This window comes from Myotis nattereri (assembly GCF_964212035.1).
Source record: "Myotis nattereri genome assembly, chromosome: 3".
Taxonomy (NCBI): Eukaryota; Metazoa; Chordata; class Mammalia; order Chiroptera; family Vespertilionidae; genus Myotis; species Myotis nattereri.
The window spans coordinates 85,248,861-85,274,050 of NC_138077.1; the positions used below are offsets into that span (position 1 = coordinate 85,248,861).

General features: G+C 38.4%; 2 protein-coding genes across 2 annotated transcripts in view; one reads left to right on the top strand and one right to left on the bottom strand.

Annotated features, from left to right (window-relative positions):
* The window catches only part of ARL13B (ARF like GTPase 13B), an 85,428-nt gene that overhangs the window by 18,864 nt on the left and 41,374 nt on the right, over positions 1-25,190 (bottom strand). The window lies entirely within an intron of this gene.
* STX19 (syntaxin 19) lies at positions 18,723-19,607 on the top strand (the record flags this gene model as incomplete). Its single annotated transcript, XM_081088119.1, has 1 exon — positions 18,723-19,607. One exon carries the CDS (start codon positions 18,723-18,725, stop codon positions 19,605-19,607), a length of 885 nt encoding a protein of 294 aa, XP_080944245.1.

Sequence of the window (25,190 nt, forward strand, 5' to 3'; positions counted from 1 at the left end):
ACCAGGCTGGCAGCAGGGGCAATTAGGGGCAACCAGGCCGGCAGCAGGGGCAATTAGGGGCAACCAGGCCAGCAGAGGGGGGCAGTTGGGGGTGACCAGGCCAGCAGGGGGGCAGTTAGGAGTGACCAAGCCAGCATAAGGGAGCAGTTGGGGGCAACCTGGCTGGCAGGGGGGGCAGTGAGGGACTAGGCTAGTGGAGGGGGGACAGTTGGGGTGACCAGGACAGCAGCAGGGGCAGTTAGGGGCAACCAGGCTGGCAGGGGGGCCAGTTAGGGGAGATCAGGCCAGAACAGAGAAGCAGTGAGGGGCAACCAGACTGGCAGGGGGGACAGTTAGGGGCAACCAGGCAGGCAGGCAGGTGAGCAATTAGGAGCCAGTGGTCCAGGATTCTAAGAGGGATGTCCGACTGCCGGTTTAGGCCGGATCCCCGGGATTAGGCCTAAACCAGCAGTCAGACATCCCCCGAAGGATCCCAGATTGGAGAGGGTGCAGGCTGGGCTGAGGGGACCGGCTCCTGTGCATGAATTTCATGCACCGGGCCTCTAGTCCTACAATATATATAAATTTCAACACAAGAATAATGATATCGTTGGTATTAACTAGTTGTAATATACTCTTATGAGTAACTGGAAAGGGGCAAAGGAAAGGCCAAATACTAGAGGCATGCCTAATAAAGTCTGGGTAAATAGGGAAGGGACTTACTTGCCTGTCAGTCACACCTGGGGACAGGTCATTGGCCAGGATAGGTGTGACCACTGCAAGTATAGGAAGATTTGAGATATCTAAACTCCTAAGCAAAGGAGTTTGCTCTCTTGCTTCTTGGTTCCTGCTCCTGGCTTGCAGGACTCTCATGCTCCTGCATTTGCCCACATGGTCCATGGCCAGGTGGACCACACACACAATGGACTATTGGACTGCAACTAGCCTCATGCAAAACCAGACCCAGCTCCAACATGGAACAGAAACTCTGGCCACTGGCTTTGCTTCTAGCTCTACTGAATCCTCAGCTGCACATTATCCAGGACTGGATTAAGGGAAATGGGACTTTGGAAACAGAGGGGTATAATTCCACGCAAATAAAGCTTTCTACCACATCTCATCCTCCTGTGAGTGCCTCCGGAAATGCTTATTCCAACAGCAGCACTCCAAGAACCCCACTCCCACTATGGAAAAAGACTATCCACACATTTCTCCGATAACAATGCCAATATTATTAAAAATAAGATTACTAAATGTAGGTTAAAATCTCTTCGTGATTATTCTTGCCTCTAAAATATATTCCACAAGAAAGGCACAGTCAAAATACTGACTTTTAAATTAATTAAATAATCCCTCTCTGGTTACGACACCATCTAGATATATAGCTAGGTTCACTTTTTCAGGCTGCTTTTGCTTTTTAGTTTTATTTATTATTTTAAGATTGAATTTTTAAAACATTTATGTGGTTCCAAAGTCAAAATTATAAAAACAAAGTACAACCAAAAGTATTACCCAACTCGGTCCCTTTTCTTCTTTCTATTCCATCCATTCTCCTATAAGTAACCCTTTTCATTCCTTTTTAGTTCACCATCACCCGCTCCCCCCCCCCCCCCCATTATTTCTTTTTGAAAATATAAACGTGTGTTTGTGGAAAACGATAAAGGTCACAATTTGGGTCCTACAGATATTCACTGCTATAGATTGATTGGGAGATGTTTGTGTATGTGAGTCTCCACACTCCCTTTCTTCCCCCAAAACTAGAATGTTATATATACTCTTGTGTATCACCTTCTGTTTTTTTTAAACAGGAAATCTTAAAAGTACCCTGAAGTAATGTAAAGACATTTTCTTTATTATTATAGTCTCTATAAATGAGCAAAATGCTCATAGGCTGTTTTATCGGTTATTCATCCAGGCCCACTCGGAAGGAACTTTTGGGTTGTTTCCAGTGTTTTGTTTCCACAAGGAGTGCTGTGAAGAATAACTGTGGGAACGAGTTATTTCTTATTCTGGGAACAGATTCCAGGAAGTAGGGATACTAAATCAAAGAATAAAGGCAATTGTCACTTTGATAGAAATTATACCAGTGTCCCTCCTCTTACCCTCAAATCACAAAAATCATGCAGAAAAAAAGGGACGGTAAGGAAATTTACTAATGTTAGAGACATTTCATTTCTAATTTTTCAAATAAATGTTTCACTCTGGTAAAAATTAATTTTGAATTGTTATATTGATAAAACAAACTGCATAGCATTGTGGCCCAACTTCAGTTTTTCTATACTGAAAACTCTGGAGGAAACTTATTTTAAAATAAAAATACCAGGTACAATAACAAGAAAAGTGGGGTGGAAGGTTTAAAGACAGGAGTTCTTTTCTGGCAGTTGTCATTCTGAAAATCAATGATTTTATGAGTGAAGCCCTTGGGATTTCCTAAAATAGAATAGAATTCAATCATTTTAAAGTAAATGGAACAAAAAGCTTTTACACCAAGCTTCTTTCCATTCCTATTTATTCTGAATTCTGTATATTTTAGCAAGTTTTGATACCTAAAAAAACCCAAAGAAACCTTTAATTACAACCCCCTTTTTATTAACTAATGCATTTTATATGTAATATAGAAATGGAATTACCGAGCCTGTGCCAAATACTCTATGTAGGCAGTTTAACAAGGACTTCCTGTTACCAACCCGCTCCAATGAAAATGATCTTCCTTTAATCTAAAGAATGGGCGGTTAACTGGCAGAACCGGATTCTCCAGGTGTGAAGTAAGCAATTTGTTCTTCTCAGCAAAAGGACAACTTTATCTCTAACTTATTTGGCTTCATAATTTGGCTTTCAATTAAGTTAATGATATGAAAATGTACAGAAATTGCCTGTGAACTATAAGATAGAGACAAATAATTTGATCAAAACGTTACAGAGGATAGGTTTTCCTCTCACAGGCAGGACTCCAACACCGCAGGTGGAAAAGCAAAAGGAACAAGACAAAGGTAATGAACCACTCTTTTCTGTGTTTTTTAATGTGAGACACCCGTAGCTGAAATTTGTGGCATTTAAAAATAGCTCAATAGATAATTAAAATCACTTGTTTTGTTCAGATTTGGACCAGGCTACCAGCAGCTGATCTGCTCATATATATTGCTAATAAATTGATCTTGGTTTAGAGATCTCAGAAATAGACGACCATAGTAAAAATCAACTTCTTCTTTTAAGTCCTTTAAAAAGGAGCTTCTCATTTTGGAAACACTGGAAATTCGGATCCTATAAAAACAAACTTTAAAAAAAAACAAAACTTAAAATTCTTTCTTTTATAGACTGGTTATAAATTAGTCATACTGTGCTTGCTTTACAGAACACTTAACACTGAATTCTGAAAAGAAGCTTATGCCTAAATTTGACACAAATGTATAACCTTTAAAAAGTTAACATAATTTTGTAGAAGGTCTTAATTAATTTATTCATTGTTGTTTCCCAGAATATTGTAAAGTTAATCTGAGGAAATTAGAACATAATCTTGTAAAAGGACCACTGTGAAATATCAAAGTATTAACTTTTAAAATGTTTTAGCTAGTATATGAAAAAGTATGTAATTGTAAAACTTAATATATTATACTTGATTTACAGTTTTACATTTTTAATTCAGAATCATTTAATTGCTACATATATATGATGTCTAACACTTTCAAAATAAAGCAATATATAGAGAGAGGCTTAACCAAAACACACTTTATTTTCTTATATTTCTTCAAAGTTATTTTATAATTGTTAACAAAGTATGTATGTACAGCATACTTTCATCAGGTAAGAGTCTTAATATTTAAACAAGTCAGTTAACAATTAACTTACTTAAACTAAATAAAAAGTAAAATAAAAAGGCTCTGAAGGACTGCATTACAAAAACATCATATAATTCAAACTTTGAGAAATTATATACAACTTGCAATCAGTTGTTTCTTTCCTCATTTAAGTAGCCAAAGTGGTGACCATTCCAATAACATCAGCTCCTTTCACCTTGAACTAGGGAAATTCTGCAAGCGGGTCTCATTCACAAAAGCCAAAAATAAAATAAAATGCCCCATTTTATGTTAGATAACAACTGGTTCTGATTACATTTCTTGAAATATTTTATTTAATCAATATAGTAACTATAAAAAGAAAATACCTTTAAAAATCTATAAATCTGTAATGTCTCTATCCCAGGGTATATTTCTTAAAGCACTAGATAATTTTCATATATATTCCTATTCCTGGAAATGCTCTCTGTCTGCATTAGGGTGGAGAAACTTTTAGTTGAGTCATATAAGTTTACTTTTCTATTTCCCAAAACAGTCAAAGTTGATTAGCATGTTTAAAAATTAATGCTCTTTCTTTTTGCAAATATGTTCAACCTAAAAAATATAGTCAATTATTGACAGTAGAATTCAAAACAGTATAGTAATGCATTAAGTTAAACATGCTGAAATATGATTCATATTTGAACAGAACTCTTCCAACATTAAGAAAATAAATTTAAGGTATAGTAAAGATTGTGTAAAATGGTAGTCTCATCTATTTCACCTAGCCTAAGCAATTAAATGATAACTGTGAGCTTAATATTTTATGTTCATAAACTTTGTCTCTTCTACCTTTTAAATTCTAATATGATTACATGTCTCACTTTGCCTAATATTCTATTTTATAAAGATATATTTTAAATTAAGCAATTAAATTGCAAATAGTTATACATGTAGTTATAAGTATGTAACTACTAGAGTACAATTTGCATACAGCATGTTAAGTGCACTTGAGTACCTACATTAAGTCGATTTCTGCAGAAATGAACAAGGATTTGAGGAACATTCTGAATTGTTAGCTCTGTAAAGAGAATCATTATGGCTCTGGACAGTTTGGCTCAGTGGGTGGAGCATCAGCCTGCGGATCAAAGGGTCTGGGTTCAATTCTGCTCAAGGGCATGTACCTTGGTTGCAGTTTCCTCCCTGGCCCCAGCCCTGGTTGGGGCTTACGCAGGAGGCAACCAATTAATGTATCATCAATGTTTCTTTCTGTCTTTCCCTCTCTATTCCACTCTCCCTAAAAATCAATGCAAAAATATCCTTGGGTAAGGATTAACAACAACAACAAAGATAATCATTATGACCTTCAGTCGAGATGAACAGAACAGAAATCCTCCCCTCTTCTACATACAGAAGTGTTTGATATGATCTTGAGAAAAGAAAAGACAAATTTTAAAACTACATATCATATTTGAAGTAAAGAAATTTCCAACTACCAGAGATAAGGAGGGAACATAATCATAACCAAAGCAGAGAACAGCAATTAAAGCAACTCCATGAGCTACTAAAAGCTGAGTTTTAGGTTTTTTTGCATAATAGGGAACTAAAACTGAGCTTCCTAGATGAAGCATCAACCAGAAAAAATAGAACACAGTCTATATACAGAGATAGGAAAATCTCTGTTGGCTTGTCCAGGATTACAACAAGAAGTGAGGGATCCACTCAGGCTATAAAATTAGGCCCATATTTATACTGCCTGGGTTACTCCATGGGGCCCCAAAATTGGATAAGACTGTATCCACATGCAGGGCACTGCAGGCATTCTTGTATAATATAATTCCCCACTGAAGATAAACTACTGACAAACTTCACTAAGTCCACTTGTCCACCACCTAGAGCAGGGCTGGGCAAACTTTTTGACTCGAGGGCCACAATGGGTTCTTAAACTGGACCAGAGGGCCAGAACAAAAGCATGGATGGAGTGTTTGTGTGAACTAATATAAATTCAAAGTAAACATCATTACATAAAAGGGTACGGTCTTTTTTTTTTTTAGTTTTATTCATTTCAAACGGGCTGGATCCGGCCCGCGGGCCGTAGTTTGCCCACGCCTGACCTAGAGAAACAGTTCATGACTACAACAAAGATATTTATTCCTCAGAGATCAAAATAACCTAATAATGTAAAGGATTTTTAACATAAATACCCTTTAACTATTCAAAGGAAATAAATGAAGACATGGGACCCATAAACCAAGATGAACACAGTATATAAACTTTATAGTTAATTTTATATAAACATCACTATATTATGCATGCCATGATATAAAGCCCCAAAAGGAAATGTTTTTCCTATAGTATCAGTAACATATAGAGATTCATATAAAAAAAAAGATTCAGCATATTTACTTGGTTTTTTTCCTAGTCAAATTATTAAGATTAATGAATACAAAATACATATCAATATATTTTGAAGAGTTCCTCAAAGTAACTTTTATTCAAATATGAAAGTATGGTAGGTACTCTTTCAGGAAACTGTTCTTCCACAGACAGGAGGAACCCAGGGAAAGACAACCTTTACAAGGATCAGAGTCAAAAATCTTGGTTTCCACAATCAGTGACAGTAACATTCACCTTCCTAAAGTATTTTGTAAAGGTATACTGTGCTACAATATCAATTTGAAATATTCTATTTCTTAAAAGCAAAAAATTTAATCTATGATGCTTTGGAAAAACAGGCTTTTGATGGAATTGGTCATTTATTTCTAATTTTTTAAAAAAAGGAAGACCCATCCAGCCATAAAAATGTTAGCGGGGTTGTTTCAGGATTTGTTCTAAGTCATACTACCAAAGAGAAAGTTGGAGACCTTGTAGTTTTTGAGAAATTGAAAGGTTGCTAGATGCTTCTTAGCAGTTATATAAACATCTTAGATAGAAGTTGATTCTCATAAATAAAAAATCAGAATGTTTTGTTTACATCCCCCTCATAGCTCATTGGAGTCTCCAATACTGTTACTCTTTTCTTTTTCCCATATTATCAGTATCACAAGACCATTTAAAAAACAACAACAGTGCACAAACAGCATATCTGCTATATACTTTGAAGCTATAAGAATTCATAGTTTCAGGTTAGTACAAGTGTAGGAAACAGGCTCGGCCAGTATGGCCCAGTGGTTGAGTGTTGACCTATGAACCAGGAGGTCACAGTTTGATTCCTGATCAGGGCACTTGATCCCCAGTGTGGGACGTGCAGGAGGCAGCAATCAATGATTCTCTCTCATCATAGACATTTCTATCTCTCTCTCCCTCTCCCTTCCTCTCTGAAATCAATCCTATATATGGGTAATACGCAAATTGACCCTAACGGTAGAATGACCAGGAACAACCAGTCACTATGATGTGCTCTGACCACCAGAGAGCAGACACTCAATGCAGGAGCTGCCCCCTGGTGGTCAATGCACTCCCACAGGGGGAGCTCCACTCAGCCACAAGCCGAGCTGACGGCTGCAAGTGCAGTGGTGGTGGCAGGAGCCTCTCCCGCCTCCTCCTCAGCGCTAAGGATGTCTGTCTGCGGCTTAGGGCCACTCCCCGCAGAGAGTGGGCCCAAGCTGTCAGTCAGACATCCCCTGAGGGCTCCTGGGCTGCCAGAGGGATGTCTGACTTCTGGGGAATAGACATCCCCGATCCCCTGGAGAATAGGCCTAAGCCAGCAGGTGGACATCCCCGAGGGATCCCAGACTGTGAGAGGGTGCAGGTTGGGCTGAAGGACTCCCCCAGAGTGCACGAATTTTTGTGCACTAGGCCTCAAGTACAAATATATTTTTAAAAAAGATTAGGAAACAGAAATCTCTGTATGTAAATAGTAATGAAGTATACTTCACTTCCATCTGTGTTATCTCAGGCTATGACTATGAGCTAAGGCAGAAGAAATTATAACAATCACAGTTTCTACATGATGTCAAGGATAGAATTCAAAATTTCTTAGAGACTTCCTGTGACCTAGGTCTATGAGATCAGTACTAATTCCTTTTCCTTTTCTCAACTGTAAAGTGTTTAGTTTGGTCTGATTAAAGATCCTAATAAAGCTGCAAACAACATAATTATTTTGGATCTGATATGCTATATTACCTTCAATAAGAATTTTTTCCTTTTAAACACAGTATCTTTATAATAAAAACCCAGAGGTTCTGACACTGTAACGACCAAAAACCGGCCACCAGGAGGCTTCGCGTACGGCGAGGCACACACAGGTGGGCAGGGCTGCGTGCACTGCGAGTTGCATGTGGGTGGCCGGGGCCATACGATTTCGCACACTGGGCTTCTAGTTTATAAGAATATTTGATACAGATCAACTTCATTTGTATGTTTCACTAGGATAATCCATCACTATGGATTAGGAAAAAAGAACAAGTCAGGCAGATTTATATCCGAATGTAGGCTCTGCCACTTTTTAGTTGTGTGGCCTCTGACAAGAAACTTTACCCTGCAGACACTAGGAATATTTAAGGTAGTTAAGGAAGTCACCATCCAAATAAGGGGAACTTCAAAGAAAAAGTTTACAAAGAAAATGGAGAAGCTGAAGTTCTTTAAAAAATTAAGATCTGTGCCCCCCAAGAAAATTCTAAACACATGAATTTTCAGATTGAGAAAGCTACTAAGTGTCTAGCAAATTCTGCATAAGGACATGCCCTGGGCTTCTTATTGTGAAATTTTAGAACACCAGAAATAAAGAGAAAAGGCCAAAAGTTTCATGAAAGGAAATTTTTTTTTTAAATCTCAGATTTTACACAAAATATCAGGAATCAGATGGCAGATTTCTCAAGGGCAACAAAAGAAGTTAGAAAAAAGAGCAAAATTTTCAAAATGCTAAAGGAATATATTATTATTTTTTAAAAATATATTTTATTGATTTTTGACAGAGAGGAAGGGAGAGGGATAGAGAGTTAGAAACATCGATGAGAGAGAAACATCGATCAGCTGCCTCCTGCACACCCCCTACTGGGGATGTGCCCACAACCAAGGTACATGCCCTTGACAGGAATCGAACCCAGGACCCCTCAGTCCGCAAGCCGACGCTCTATCCACTGAGCCAAACCGGTGCTGGCATATTTTTAAGTAAGAATGATATCCACAGAAAACATATCATTCAGGTGTAAAAATAGAATAAAATATTTTCAAAAATAGAAGTTGTTAGCACATTTACATTTTAAAAGGAAGTATATGGCAGGAGACATACTAGAAAGGAGAAAAAAAAATTCCAACACAACAGCTATGTGGTAAATCAGGTCAAGATAGAGGGATCTGGGGAAGAAGTCTCAAAAGATGAAATACTACAATGAAAAGGAAAAAACACAATACCTACTATATTTACTAGTAAATGTATTAAGAGGGTATTTTCAGCTCAACTTAAGAGTTTTGGAAGGAATTAGTGATGTATATGTAGAAAGTGAAGCAACTGAAAAACTTAGGTAATTAATAATTTCAAGAAAAATTAAAAAGTTAAATGGTTCTTGAGCATTGTGATGATTATATGGGTATGCTCACTTTGTGAAAAATCATCAAATTACACATTTTGTTTTAGGCACTTTCTGTGTATGTGAAAGTACGTCAATGAAAAGCTTTCCGAAAATAAAAGTGTAAATCTCTTAGCTCTAGCCACAGAAATGGCCTAGAAACAAACAAAAAACTTATTTGAGAAAGAAAGTATATAGTACCTTAGGTGACTCTAATGTGTATGATATTTGGTTATAAATGCAGAACACTGATTAACCCAAAACTGTGATATAACTATATTGAGGTAAAATTTGAGGAGATGATGGGTATAAAAAAAGGTTAAGTCCACATCTTTCACAACAGATATTCAGAATAATTTTTAAATCTAAAAAAGCAGAGATACCTACATAAGCAGATGACCAAGAAATAGGGAGTTTAAAAGCAACTTGTATCTAAGGAACTGACAATGACTTCCTTTGGGAACTGGGAACTGAAAATGAGGTGTTATGGGGCAGGCAGAGGTTGGCTGTATATCGTTATAAGCATTGAAACGATTTGACTTCTTAAGCTGTGTATATGTAATAACTTGATGAAAATGAAAAGCATTTAAAAAGAGACAATTTGGCCCTAGCTGGTTTGGCTCAGTGGATAGAGCGTCAGCCTGTGGACTGAAGGGTCCCAGGTTCGATTCCGGTCAAGGGCACATGCCCAGGTTGCGAGCTCGATTCCCACTAGGGGGCGTGCAGGAGGCAGCCAATCAATGATTCTCTCTCATCATTGATGTTTCTCTCCCTCTCCCTTCCTCTCTGAAATCAATAAAAATATATTTTTTAAAAAGGGAGACAATTTGTATTCCCACCAACAGTACACCAGGGTTCCCTTTTCTCCACATCCTCACCAACACTTGTTGTTTACTGATTTATTGATGATAGCCATTCTGACAGGTATGAGCTGATTCCTCATTATAGTTTTAATTTACATTTTTCTGATGATTAGTGACCTTGAGCAGCTTTTGATATGTCTATTGGCCATCCATACGTCCTCTTTGGAGAGGTATCTATTTCAGGTCTTTTGCCTATTTTTTTAAATTGGATTGGGGTTTTTTTGTGTGTGTTGAGTTTTATAAGTTCTTTGTAAATTTTGGATATTAACCCCTTATCAGATCTATCATTGGCAAATATGTTCTACCATTCAGTGGGTTGTCTTTTCATTTTGTTCATGGTTTCCTTGGATGCAGATTGGTGCAGCCACGTGGAAAGCAGTAAGGACTTAACCAAAAACAAACAAACAAACAAAAACTGCCAACGATTCCACTTACACTAATTTGAAAGAATATATGTAGTACCCCTATGTTCATTGCAATGTCATTTACAATAGACAAGATTTGGAAGTAGCCCAAGTGTCCATCAGCAGATGAGTAGATAAAAAAAAAAACTGTGGTACATTTACTCAATGGAATACTACTCTGCCATAAAAAGGAAGAAAATTTACCCTTTGTAACATTATGTCTGAACCTGGAGAACATTATGTTAATTGAAATAAGCCAGTCAGAGAAAGACACTTGTAAGTACCATATGATTTCACTCATATGTGGAATTTAATGAACAAACTGAACTACCAAGCAAAATAGAGACAGACTCATAGAAAGCAGGCAAATAGCTGGATGTGGGTGTGGGTGGGGGATGGAAGATTGAACAAATAAAAAATAAAAAGAGAGAACTCATGGATAAGGACAATAGTGTGGTGATTGCAAGAGGGGAGGGGATGGGTGGAGGTAGAAGAGGGCATAGAGAGGATAAATGGTGGCAGGAAAAATAAAAAAATTTAAAAAGCAACAATTTAAAAAAGGAAAAGCTATGGCTATATCAAAAGTGACATGATATCTTAAAAAACACTTTTTTAAAATATATTTTAAAGTTTTTAATTTTTTAAATTTATCTTTTTATTGTTGACTGTCTTACAGATGTCCTCCACCCCCCCCCCTTGACTCCCTCCCACCCAGCCCCCACTCCACCATAGGCCATCACCACACTACTATCTGTGTCCATGGGTTATGTATATATGCATATAAATTATTTGGTTAATCTCTTAAAGCCCCCACCCTTCCCTCTGAGATCTGTCAATCTGTTCCATGCTTCCATGTCTCTGGACCTATTTTGTTCGTTAGTTTATTTTGTTCATTAGATTCCATGTATAAGTGAGTTCATGTGGCATTTATCTTTCTCCGACTGGCTTATTTTGCTTAGCATAATCTCCAGGTCCATCCATACTGTCTCAAAGGGTAACAGACCCTTCTTTTTTACACCTGCATAGTTGTCCATTGTGTAAATGTACCACAGCTTTTTTAAAAATTCTTTAATTGTTGAAAGTTTTACATGTTTCCTTTTTCCCCTATTGACCTCTCCCAGCCCACTCCGGCCTCCCAGCACAGGCCTCACCCCCTAGTGTCTGTGTTCATTGGTTATGCTTCTATGCATGCATACAAGTCCTTTGGTTGATCTCCTACCCCTCCTCTCCCCTCCCCTGCTTCCTGCTGAGGTTTGATGGTATTCGATGCTTCTATGTCTCTGGATCTTTCTACAACTGGCTTATTTTGCTTAGCATAATGCTCTCCACACCCATCCGTACTGTTGCAAATTGTAAGAGTCCTTTCTTTATTACAGCAACATAGTATCCCATTGTGTAGATGTGCCACAGTTTTTTAATCCATTCATCTGCTGATGGGCATTTTGGCTATTTTCATATCTTAGCTATATAAATAATGCTGCTACAAATACAGGAATGTATATATTCTTTCTGATTGGTGTATCTGGATGCTTAAGATATATTCCCAGGAGTGGGATCACTGGGTCAAAACACAGTTTCATTTTTAATATTTTGAGGAAACTCTATACTGTTTTCCTTAATGGTTGCACCAGTCTGCATTCCCACCAGCAGTGTACTGGGGTTCCCTTTTCTCCACATCCTCACCAGCACTTGTTGTTTGGTGACTGATGGTAGCCATTCTGGCAGGCATGAGGCAATAACTCATTGTGATTTTTAATTTTCATCTCTCTGATGATTAGTGAAATCGAGCATTTTTTTATGTCTATTTGCCATCTGTCTGTCCTATGTGGAGAAGTGTCTATTCAGGTCCTTTGCCCATTTTTAAAAAATTATATTTTATTGATTTTTTACAGAGAGGAAGGGAGAGGGATAGAGAGCTAGAAACATCGACGAGAGAGAAACATCAATCAGCTGCCTCCTGTACACCTGCTACTGGGGATGTGCCCACAACTGAGGTACATGCCCTTGACCGGAATCGAACCTGGGACCCTTCTTTCCGAAGGCCTTTGCTCTATCCACTGAGCCAAACCGGTTAGTGCTCCTTTGCCCATTTTTTATTGGATTGTCCTTTTGTTGAGTTGCATTATATATTTTGGAAATTAATCCCTTACCAGATATATCATTAGCAAATATGTTCTCTCATAGTAGGATCCCTTTTCATTTTGATGATGGTTTCTTTTGCTGTGCAGAAGTTTTTTAGTTAGATGTAGTCCCACTTGTTTATTTTGTCCTTTATTTCTCTTGGCCTAGGACCATGGTCAGCAAACTGCGGCACGCGAGCCACATGCGGCTCTTTGGCCCCTTGAGTGTGGCTCTTCCTAAGCCTTAGGAGTACCCTAATTAATAACAATGTTCCTACCTATATAGTTTAAGTTTAAAAAACTGGCTCTCAAAAGAAATTTCAATCATTGTACTGTTGATATTTGGCTCTGTTTTTTTTTTTTTTTTATTAATTAAATCTTTATTGTTCAGATTATTACATTTGTTCCTCTTTTTTCCCCCCATAACACCCCTCCTCCCAGTTCCCGCCCCACCCTCCGCCCTCACTCCCCATCCACTGTCCTCATCCATAGGTGCACGATTTTTGTCCAGTCTCTTCCCGCATCTCCCACACCCCTTTCCCCCCCAAGAATAGTCAGTCCATTCCCTTTCTATGTCCCTGATTCTATTATAATCACCAGTTCATTCTGTTCATCAGATTATTTATTCACTTGATTCTTAGATTCACTTGTTGATAGATGCATATTTGTTGTTCATAATTAGTATCTTTACCTTTTCTTAAAGGATACCTTTCAGCATTTCATATAATCCTGATTTGGTGGTGATGAACTCCTTTAGCTTTTCCTTATCTGTGAAGCTCTTTATCTGACCTTCAATTCTGAATGATAGCTTTGCTGGATAAAGTAATCTTGGTTGTAGGTTCTTGGTATTCATCACTTTGAATATTTCTTGCCACTCCCTTCTGGCCTGCAAAGTTTCTGTTGAGAAATCAGCTGACAGTCGTATGGGTATTCCCTTGTAGGTAACTGAGTTTCTTTCTCTTGCTGTTTTTAAGATTCTCTCTTTATCTTTTGCTCTTGGCATTTTAATTATGATGTGTCTTGGTGTGGTCCTCTTTGGATTCCTTTTGTTTGGGGTTCTCCACGCTTCTTGGACCTGTAAGTCCATTTCTTTCACCAGGTGAGGGAAGTTTTCTGTCATTTCTTCAAATAGGTTTTTAATATCTTGCTCTCTCTCATCTTCTGGCACCCCTATAATTCTGATGTTGGTACGCCTGAAGCTGTCCCAGAGGCTCCTTACACTATCCTCGCATTTTTGGATTCTTTTTTCATTTTGCTTTTCCGGTTGGGTGATTTTTGCTTCCTCGCATTTCAAATCATTGACTTGATTCTTGCGCTCCTCTGTTCTGCTGTCGGGAGTCTGTATAATATTCTTTATTTCAGTCAGTGTATGCTTAATTTCTAGTTGATTCCCCAATATAACATCGAGGGTCTCATTAGTTTTCTTGTAGATCTCATTAAGTTTATCGGCGGCTTCTAAACAGTTCTTGAGAGACCTTAAAAGTGTGGTTCTGAACTCTAGATCTCCCATTGACAATTTTGTCCTGTTTCTTTGTCTCCGCATTTTGTTATGCTTCCTTGGTGCACCCCCTAGTGGTCTTTGTTCGTGGTTTTATAGTTAAATCTTGATTGTTGTAGCTAATTCCAGGGAGGGTTTGACCTCCAGGCCAAGTGGCTATGAGAATCAGCTGTGTCTGCAGTGAGAGAACTTCTGTCCTCTAGGGAGGTGCTAATCTAGCCTTTGCCTGAGGCTATCCGGCAAATGCCTGTGTGCAGGGCTTGGGCGGGGCGGGTCGCACAGGATCAACAGGGTGGGCCGGAGAGAGCAGTGATGGCGGCTCTCAGTCCTGTCCCCAGGGGCTCTGCCTCTCTGAGTCCCAGCACCCGCTGCAAACCTCGGAGAGAAAGCTGCACTCGCTCTGACCGAAGTCAGACAGTCCCGCTTCTCCCGTTTGAGTCTGGGTCCCTAAAGACTCGCCCGTATCTGGAGCTCAGAGTCTGCGACTCCCTCCCGATTGAAAACGCCAACCACGCCCTCCGCCGCCAGCCCGCTCCGCGCACTCCGCACCTCAGAATTTGACTTCAGCACTGCGCCTCCTCTGAGTGTCCGTATGCGTTTCTCTTTCCTCCTAGTTGTAGGACTTCCACTCAGCCAGCGTTCCAGTGGTTTTGGGTGATGTCCGTTCTGTCTTTTAGTTTCACTTTTGAAGTAGTTGTTCAAAGCAGCAAACTCCGGCGTTAACCTATGCAGCCATCTTGGTTCTCCTGGCTCTGTTGACTAATGAGTTTGCCGACCACTGGCCTAGGAGATGTATCAGTGAAAATTCTGCTACGAGAGATGTCTGAGGTTTTATTGCCTATGTTTTCTTCCAGGATTTTTTATGGCTTCACGATTTGCATTTAAGTCATTTATCTATTTTGAGCTTAATCTTGTGTATGGTGTAAGTTGGTGGTGTAGTTTCATTTCTTTTAACGGTTTCAAGAAATTTATTTCCTATTTTTTCTTTTACAGTTTTTAAAATTTATTTTTATTGTTGAATGTATTACAGATGTTCCCTTTTTTCCCCTTTGACCCCTTCTAGCCTGTCCCGACTCCCTGTCCGCCCGGCCTGCCCCAGGCCTTCACCACACTATTGTCTGTGTCCATGGGTTATGCATGTGTACATATAAGTCCTTCGGTTAATTCCACCCCTGCCTTCCCTCTGAGATTCAATAGCTTGTTCCATGCTTCTATGTCTCTGGATCTATTTTGTTCATCAGTTTATTTTGTTCATTAGATTCCATATATGAGTGAGATCATGATATCTGTCTTTCTCTGACTGGATTATTTTATTTGGAGGGGAAGTGACAGAGAGACATCAATGTGATAGTTTCATTTTTAATTGTATATTGTCCATCTCCCCTTGGATAGTAAATTATTCAAGGACAGGTATTATTGAAAATATAATACAGCACTTAAAACTTTGCATATAGTAAGCCATAGTAATTAATTGTTAAAATGTCAGTCCTTTAAAAACAAAGGAATATTATCAGGACATTGGTTTAACTTTTTATGCAATGCAGGCATCGTTTTTACATCCTCAACTGGGTCATCATTGAAGAACATCTTGAACATCTCCAGTGATGGCAAGCTTATTATCTCATGAAGCATTTCATTCCATCTCAAGACAGTTCTGCTTGCGTGAAGAGTCTTCTTTATACCAGACCAAACCTCTCTCCATATAATTTCCACCTTTGGAGTTAGGCCAAGTAAGTCGAATTCCTTTTACATATCCAGTCTTACACATTTTAGACAACAGTTGTAGATATTGCCCATATCTTCTCTTTTGCAGGGCAAATATTTCCATTCCTTTGAATAATTCTCCATATATTACGTATGGTCCTCCAATCTCATCCTTTCCATGACAGTTTGGAAATTTCTAATTTGTGAATTTTCGTCACAAAATACCACATTCAGAACTTAACACAATCCCTCTCCCATTTGCTTTGACTAACAGAGTCAGTGGAACAAATACCTTTCTTAGCACTATTACTCATGAGAGCAAAATGACTATTCTGATAGTTCTGATAGAAAGCTTGTATCTAACTAAAATCTCCAGTAATTTCATAAGCCCTGCTATGAATGCAAGGGCCTTCCATTTTGTAGATGTGAATTTGTTTTCTAAACAACTGGTGAACATTTTATATCTACCCTGATTAAACACATTGTTGTAACTTTTAGTATAGAGTTCCATGTTATTTTAATCTTTGAATCCCAACTCTGTACTTCCACATAATAAAGACCCCTCCAAATTCTGTGCCATCAACATATTTGATAAGCATGCCTTTATAAGAACATCTAAATCACTGATAATATATTTGCATAAATAGCCTCAGCCAGTTTGGCTCAGTGGATAGAGTGTCATCCTACGGACTGAAGGGTCTCAGGTTCAATTCCCATCAAGGGCACATGCTCAGGTTGCAGGCTCAGACCCTAGTAGGGAGTGTACAGCAGGCAGCCAATCAATGATTCTCTCTCATCATTGATGTTTCTATCTCTCTCTCCCTCTCCCTTCCTCTCTGAAAGCAATAAAAAATATATTTAAAAAATATTTGCATAAATATATTAAAACTGAGTCCCATAGCATAACAGCATAACATTAGAGTTCTTTTCTTGTGATTGATATTAATTCAATGTGTAGTTCAACGAGCTATTTGTAGCTCCCTTAACAGCTTCTTCTTAGCTGCAAAAATATGATGAAAGGTATTATTAAATGCCTTTCTAAAGTCAAGATGCTCTATAAAAATTAAATATTAACAAAGATTGCTTTTTATTCACTTCATTTCAGATATATATATATATATCATTACATATAAATTATGCACATCAACTTAATCCTATGGATAACTACCAACACAATGTCAATATTATCAGTGCCCCTAAAATAATAATTTATATTAATACTAGAGGCCCTGCACGAAATTTGCAGTCTGGGAGCCCTCGAGGGATGTCCGACTGCCCACGGAGGCAGGAGAGGCTCCCGCCACCGCCGCTGCGCTCGCTAGTCGTGAGCCAGGCTCTGGGGTTCTGGCTGAGTGGCACTCCCCCTGTGGGAGCGCACTGACCACCAGGGGGCAGCTCCTGCTTTGAGCATCTGTCCCCTGGTGGTCAGTGCATGTCATAACGACCGGTCATTCTGTCATCAGGCCAGGACTGGCTCTCCAACATTCCCCAAGGGGTCCCGGATTGCAATAGGGTGCAGGCCAGGCCGAGGGACCCCACCAGTGCACAATCGGTGCACAATCGGGGCCAGGGAAGGATGCGGGAGGTTGGCCAGCCGGGAAAGAGCCGTGCGAGGGCTCCAGGGCTTGTCTTGCCCGTCTTGCCCATCTTGCTCAGTCCCAATCGGCCAGACCCCAGCAGCAAGCTAACCTACCAGTAGGAGCGTCTGCCCCCTGGTGGTCAGTGCACATCATGTCAACTGGTCAACTGTCTGCCCCCCTGGTGGTCATGGCATGTCATAGCAAGCAGTTGAGCTGCCTTAGCATATCATTAGCATATTATGCTTTGACTGATTGAACAGCCAACCGGACAACTGGACACTTAGCATACAGGCTTTTATTATATAGGATATTCTCATTTTTGTAAAAATTTTCCTAATGTAAATTTTGTTCTAAGACAGTCTGGATATCTTTGCAGAATAATGCTACAATTGAGAAATCAGCAAAATCAGACCAAGACTAGGTTTCCATACGTATGCAATGGATAAGAGAACAAAACTATATCAAATAGTGCATTACTCTGGAAGCCTCAGTTATTTTAAGATAAATTTAACATTATCTATATTGCTTAAAGCTCTCATATGAAATCTTCCCTGTCACTATACTGGTTTTAATTAAAGCAAGTATATTTAGCAAAATGAGTACATGGACCAAATTAACCCAGAACAGTAGCTTTAGTAATAAGGGCACATCCAAGTGCCCTTTCCACTTTTAAAGTTAAAGATACGGTCAAGTAAAATCTTCCATTCCAGGACATATCTTCCCATATCAAAAAAAAAAAAAATCTATTATTATGTGACAGCATCATGACACAAAATATTATTTTGGGGCAGCCCAGCCAGTGTGGCTCAGTGGCTGAGCATCAATGCAAGCATCAGGAGGTCACCAGTTCTATTCCCAGTCAGGGCACATGCCCCAATTGCAAGCTCATCCCCAATAGAGGGTGTGCAGGAGGCAGCTGATCCATGTTTCTATCTCTCTTCCTCTCCCTTTCTCTCTCACTAAAAATCAATAAAAAAGAACTTATTTAAAATTACTTGGGGGCAGTTGTATCTCTGTCACTACTTTCTCAGCTACTTCACACAACTGAATAGACGCATAGTAGCCCCACAATCATGCAAAGTAATTTAGACATTATTTTACATCACTATTTTATCGATGCTTATGAGGAAATTCTTACTGATTTTTCTAATTTTTTAACCTCTTTTCAGAAAACTGGGAGGATTTCTCTGGGAGATAGAGATAGCTTTGTGAAGCCAACTAATCCATGGGGAAATGCTCACCTTTTCTTTGTTCAACTCAACCATTTTTGCTTCCTAGGAATAAAGGGAAGATGAAGGATCGACTTCAAGAACTAAAGCAAAGAACAAAGGAACTCGAACTCTCTAGAGACAGGCATGTGTCAACTACAGAAGCAGAGGAACAAGGAAGGATTCTGCAGCAAGCTGTTATTTATGAAAGAGAGCCTGTAGCCGAGAGACACCTACATGAGATCCAAAAACTTCAGGAGAGTATTGACAGTTTGACAGACGATGTTCAAAAATTTGGGCAGCAACAGAAAAGTCTGTTGGCTTCAATGAGAAGATTTAGTCTCCTTAAGAGAGAGTCGGGCATTACGAAAGAGATTAAAATCCAAGCAGAACACATCAAGAGAGGTTTGGATGATTTGGTAAAAGAAGCAAAAAAATCAGAGGCTGAAACTGGTCCCTCATCAGTGGTCACAAGGATACTTAAATCTCAGCATGCCGCAATGTTCCACCACTTTCAGCAAACCATGCTGATATACAATGACACAATAGCAGCAAAACAAGAGAAGTGCAAGACATTTATTTTCCGTCAGCTTGAAGTTGCTGGAAAGCAAGTGCCCGAAGAAGAAGTAAATGATATGCTTCACCAAGGAAAATGGGAAGTTTTCAATGAAAGCTTGCTTACAGAAATCAATATCACTAAAGCACAACTCTCAGAAATAGAACAGAGACACAAGGAACTTGTTAACCTAGAGAATCAAATGAAGGATTTAATGGAGCTTTTCATTCATATATCTCTTTTAGTAGAAGAACAAGGAGAAAGCATCAACAACATTGAAATGACAGTGAATGGTACAAAAGAGTATGTTAACACTACTAAAGAGAAATTTGGCCTAGCTGTGAAATATAAAAAAAGAAATCTTTGCAGGGCACTGTGTTGTTGGTGTTGTCCATGCTGTGGCTCAAAATAAAGAACCTGTTTTAGAAAACTCTTCAGCTTTAGAATGAAGGATGCCCTGTATTTCAGTATCTTGGTTTTCTTCATTTCACAGATTCATTCACATACTTTCTTATTATTGTTATAATTTCCTCCTTTGGTCCTTACCCACTAGAATTGCGTACACTTCCAAAGCCAGTGACATAAAACGTCTTCAATTACTAAACTAAAAACATTATGCTTAGCTGTTGAAAGTGAGGTGAATGATCTTGTTTCTAATCAGGTATGTATCAAGCTCTACCATATATTTTTGTAATTTCCAATGTCTTTAGGAGATGAACGTCAGTAAGTGACAACTAGTTAAACATTCTTTTGGTTCATTTGAGAATATTTTGGTAGGTACGAATTGTATAAAATAAGACCTCAAAGGATACTTACTATATTCAAGCAAATTTAACGGCACCTGCATCAAATCTTTTATGTTCAGATATTGCAGATAATTCAGTGGTCAACTAAATCCTGATAAAATCCAGCTATATACTTGATGAAGACTCTAGTTCAGCCGTGGGCAAACTACGGCCCGCAGGCCGGATCCGGCCCGTTTGAAATGAATAAAACTATTGAAAAAAAAAGACCGTACCCTTTTATGTAATGATGTTTACTTTGAATTTATATTAGTTCACACAAACACTCCATCCATGCTTTTGTTCCGGCCCTCCGGTCCAGTTTAAGAACCCATTGTGGCCCTCGAGTCAAAAAGTTTGCCCACCCCTGCTCTAGTTGGTAACTGGGAGCTGAATCTAGTTTAAGGCCTAAGAAGGCAAATTAAGGCACTGTTTCCCTGAACTTGGGTTCATTCGGGACACCGTGTAACATACAGAGCAGGAAGGTTGGGAAATGAAGTAAAAAATAAAGGTATTCTCAAAAGTTTCTCCATCACTTTTTTGTAAAGCCAGACACTACACTAGGAGCTAGGGATATAACTGGAACTCACAAAGGCATAGAAATCTGTAATTCACACTCTAGTGGAGAAAACAGATAACAAACAAATACAAATATCAGATCATGCTGTCTTGGTAAACTTAAAATAAGGGTATGGTGAGTTAGAGACTATCACTGCCAGAGTGGCATCTTTCGGTTGGGCGGTAAGAAAGGTAATATTAAGTGAAAATCTCAATGATGAGGACAAGGGATGGTATCTTCCAGGCATAGGATACAAACAGTAGAAAGACCCTGAGGAGGGTAATTTACTCTGGTCAAAGAAAAATGAACAGTATAGCTATATCACAGTGGCTAAAAGAGCAGTAAGGGAACAATGAAGTTAAAAAAGATCAGCAGGGGCTATAGTTAAGAGTCACGTAAGTCTGAAAATTACAGCACGTATAATCAATGAAAAGCCCGCAGATTATTTTTTTTGGGCCTGGGAATGTTATATAATCTATATCTGAGAAAAGTCATTCTATTGTATGCAGAGTGGGTTAGAATGGATTTGGGGGAGGTGAGTGGAAAATAGGAATATAGGTATAGAAAACAATTGGAAGGTTAATGAAGTAGTCCTCATAAGAGATGAGAGAGGCTTATACTAGGATGGGAATGGAGGTGGTGATGGTGGTAGAAGCAGTACTCATACTCAAGATGAATAAAGTACTTGCTATGTTCCAGCATAGTTCTAATAATTTCACAAGTTTACCAACAAGAACACTGAGATATATAGCGAGGTTAAGTAACCTGTCCCAAGTCACAGAAACTGTATGTGGAGAATCAGGATTTGAACTCAGGCAGTATGATTCCAGAATCAGCTATTAACTACTATATACTATACAGTGGTGATTTAAAAAAAAAATTAGACTAAACTGTGATAGATTTAAGAGGTAGAAACTACAGGGTACTGATTAGATGATATTGCCATTTATTGAGATGGGAAAAGACAGAAATGAAGGTTTGAACAAGGGAATCTGTGAGGATAATAAAATGTCCAAGTGGAGGTTTCTAAGATAGTAGTTAAATCAGTAGCAACTCTTGGGAAATGTCAGGGCTGAAAGTATAGATTTGGGTTATTTGAGTAAATAAATGGTATTTAAGATCAGCTGACTTTAGGATGAAGTCATCTAAAAAGTATATAAAAAAACTGGAGGCCCAGAAAGGAGCCTGAGGTATTTAAAGCATAAAAGGAGTTACTGAGAAGAAACCATCAATAATGTAGAAACCAAGAAATGTGCTACAAAATGCAAAAGAAGTGTGTTTAAGAGGAACCAAGTTGAGGAAACTGTCAATTTTATAGTTTGGCCAAGTGATAAACAAGAATGGCAAAGTGACAGGGGTTTTGGTAACATGGGGATATTTTGCTGAATCCAACAAGGGCAGTTTCAAGCAATTTTAGGGATGGAAGCACAAGTGGAGTATATTGAGGAAAGAATATGATATGAAGAACTACAATGGCCACTACAGACAATTCTTTCCAGAAGTTTGAATAGACGACTATAAAAAGGAGTCAAGAGCTGGGGAGGGATGTGGAGTCAGGACTCTGTAATAATTAAAGCTAAGAAACATGAGAGCACATTCTGCTATTGGGAATAATCCAGAGAGAAACTCTTGAAATAACAAAGGGAAGAGAGAAGATGGAGGAGTAGAGAGGGGTGGGATCTGGAGTACCAATGGAGAAGCTGGCCTAGGATAGGAGCAGAAATAATTCTTCCATATTACAGGAAGCAAGGAGAGGGCTAGGAATGAAACCGGATAGTTGGGCAAATTTGGTGTGGGAACTGAGAATTCTTATAAATGACAGTTTCTATTTCCTCAAGGAAGCATGAGGCAAAATTATTAACTGAAAGCACAGTGGGATTAAGAGAGAACAGAAATATACATACACATACCTCCTAACACTATAATTTTTAATTTATAAAATATAAAGATATTGAAGAGCTTTCCACTCTGTCAATTATCAACTATTACTGAAGAAAAAGATGTTTCACATATGCCAGCTTCAAATGTTTCAGGAACATTATAACAAAGATAAATGTAGAACTGATGATGAACTCTCCAGGTAATGAGGTAGCAGACATATTTCTTCTGCCCCTTCCAAAGCTGTGCTCTATCCTTTTATCTAGTGCCTTACCCATATTTGTTAACAACTGTTCCTAATTTTTTTATCATGAAAACAGAGAATATTAAGTACTATGTAATGTTCATTAGCATAATTATATCCAGATGGATTTATAAAATAATAATTTTCTAACAGCACTTATAGCTATACTTCGCATTTTAAAGCAAGACTTCAGCACAGAAATTTTCACAGCAATGTAATCACATACAACTTTGCTATATTTTAAAACCATAGTATCATCCTAACTTAAGCAACAAAAATAACATGATATTTAACTAATTAGTTGCTGAACATTTTGTATATTTTATTCACATATTTAATAGGCACTAATAGTAATTTTTCCTTCAAATCACTACCTTAATGGAAAAAAATTCTTAATCATTGGAGGCACAAAATATTAGTAAACTACTAGTTCTGAAAGTATGCCATATTAAAAATAAAAATATTATGAGTACTTGGGCTCATATTCTTACCCACTAAACTCTACTGTCTCCTCTAATCAAAAGCTTCATGTTGCCTAAATTCATATGATGAGACAGTGCCAAACTGGATCTCCTAATTCATCTCCATCTGGACACAACATAACATCAATAGTAATTATTCATATCCACTATCACATTTATAGAACACTAATAAAATACTGCACTATGTGCTTTAAGCACAGTATTTGGAATTTGCATGACGACACAGGCATTAAAAACCTTATTTACAAGTGGAGACACAGAAGCTCAGAAAGATTAAGTAAGCTATCAAAGGACTGACTCCAAAGCCCACACTTCCCCATATCCCAGGAGTTCTCAGTTTTTGCTGTGTACCAGAATTATCTGGGGAAAACGTGTGAAAGAAAAACAGATGTATTCCTGGCCCTATCCTCTCAAGTTTAGGGGCCTGGGCTGATATTGAAGCAGGCATTCCCTGAACAACATCTTGCTGCCTAACAACCCTATGAACAAGCTTTTCTGTTATTTTGTCTTTAAATAGAATGTGTTGGGATGTGGGTGGGGAAGGATGGGCATCTATGCAGGTTGCTTGTGCATAAATTACCTAGGACATCAAGGAACTGAGAAGCTTTGGTGTGAACTACAGCTGCCAGAGTGAAGTTGGATGCCCTAAGAGAAAAAGGAAGCCTCAGCAAAAAAGTGTGGAGGTGAATCAACAGCATAAATAAGATTTGTGAACATGAAAGCTTGGTAAAGTTTCACTGAAATAAGAGAAATCTTAAGTCCATGGACCATAGGGGTTTCAGATCTTAAGACCATAGGGGTTTCAGATGGTAACAATAGTAAAATTAGGGGACTCAACACTAGATCTGAGGGTGAAGTGAATCAGTGACACAGGTAATCCATACTTGCATACCTCTGGGTCTCCAGCACTCTATAAAGGACCCAGGTCCTTCTGGTTATTATTTAAAAGTCTAACTTAGTAAAAGTACTAATGAGAGTATTAGTAAAATCATAACCTAGTTAACTTCTTCTGGATACATAGGATAAAGAATATGATTTTTTTTAAAAAAAACCCAAAACTTGCAAAGTAATATTTGCCTGTTAATATTATCTAGAAAGAAGGTGAGTCAAGTAGGCATATAAAGGTCAGAGATGAAAATCCCATATTGGAAAAGGTAATAATAAAAGTTTAGTTACTGTGTCATCTAATATGGAAGCTCACTGTCATAGTTTTTAAGCTTTTTGGTCATAAACTCCTTTCAGTGTTTGATGAGAGCTACATTCTGCTCCCAAGAAAAATGTCCATGCACTTAGAATTGTGTATGTGATTTCACAGGGTCCGGTAGGCCACCCAGGTGCACAGACCTCTAAATCAAAAATCTCTTTTTTAGATATTGATGCTGTGTCATCCGTCTGCTTCCAGAACAAGTACCCAGGCCCCTCTGATATCTCCTGAATGAGAACAAGGGGATTTAATAAATGAATTTTAAATGTGCGGGGGAAAAAGTCTTTTTTTATTGAAATGTTCATAATATTTCATAAGATCATGTCAGAGATATTATGTTTTCTTCCCTTAGTGAAATCCCTCTATATTCATCACTTTTGTTGTAAAGCATCCAATTTGTGAGATTTGGCCAAAACTTAAGTTAGGTCATATGACTCCACAGAAAAGCAGGCAGTATGTAATGAGACAGTGGCGCCATTCCAAGAGTTCAAATGTGCTAACACAGGTAGAATTGTTATTATCCTGGGAGGAAATTTTAACTGGATCTCCAGCGTTATTCCAATAATAAATATTAGGAGATTCATCCATAAAAACGGAGGGTAATTTACTGTTTCTCAGAGGCTTACTTTCAAGACTACACGAGAGAGAGGAGATGTAGAAAGAGCATGTGCCTTCTTAGAACATCAGTGTAAGCTTGGGCTTCTGAAAATTCAATAGGCCGAAATGTTTAAAATAGCTCCCAGCTCAGTTCTTTCCATGGGTCATTAACAAATGGAAACTTTTTATGGTGGATGTTGAGCTTCAAATTTGGAATTACTGCTTGATTTTAGTACTTTTTAAAGTTGC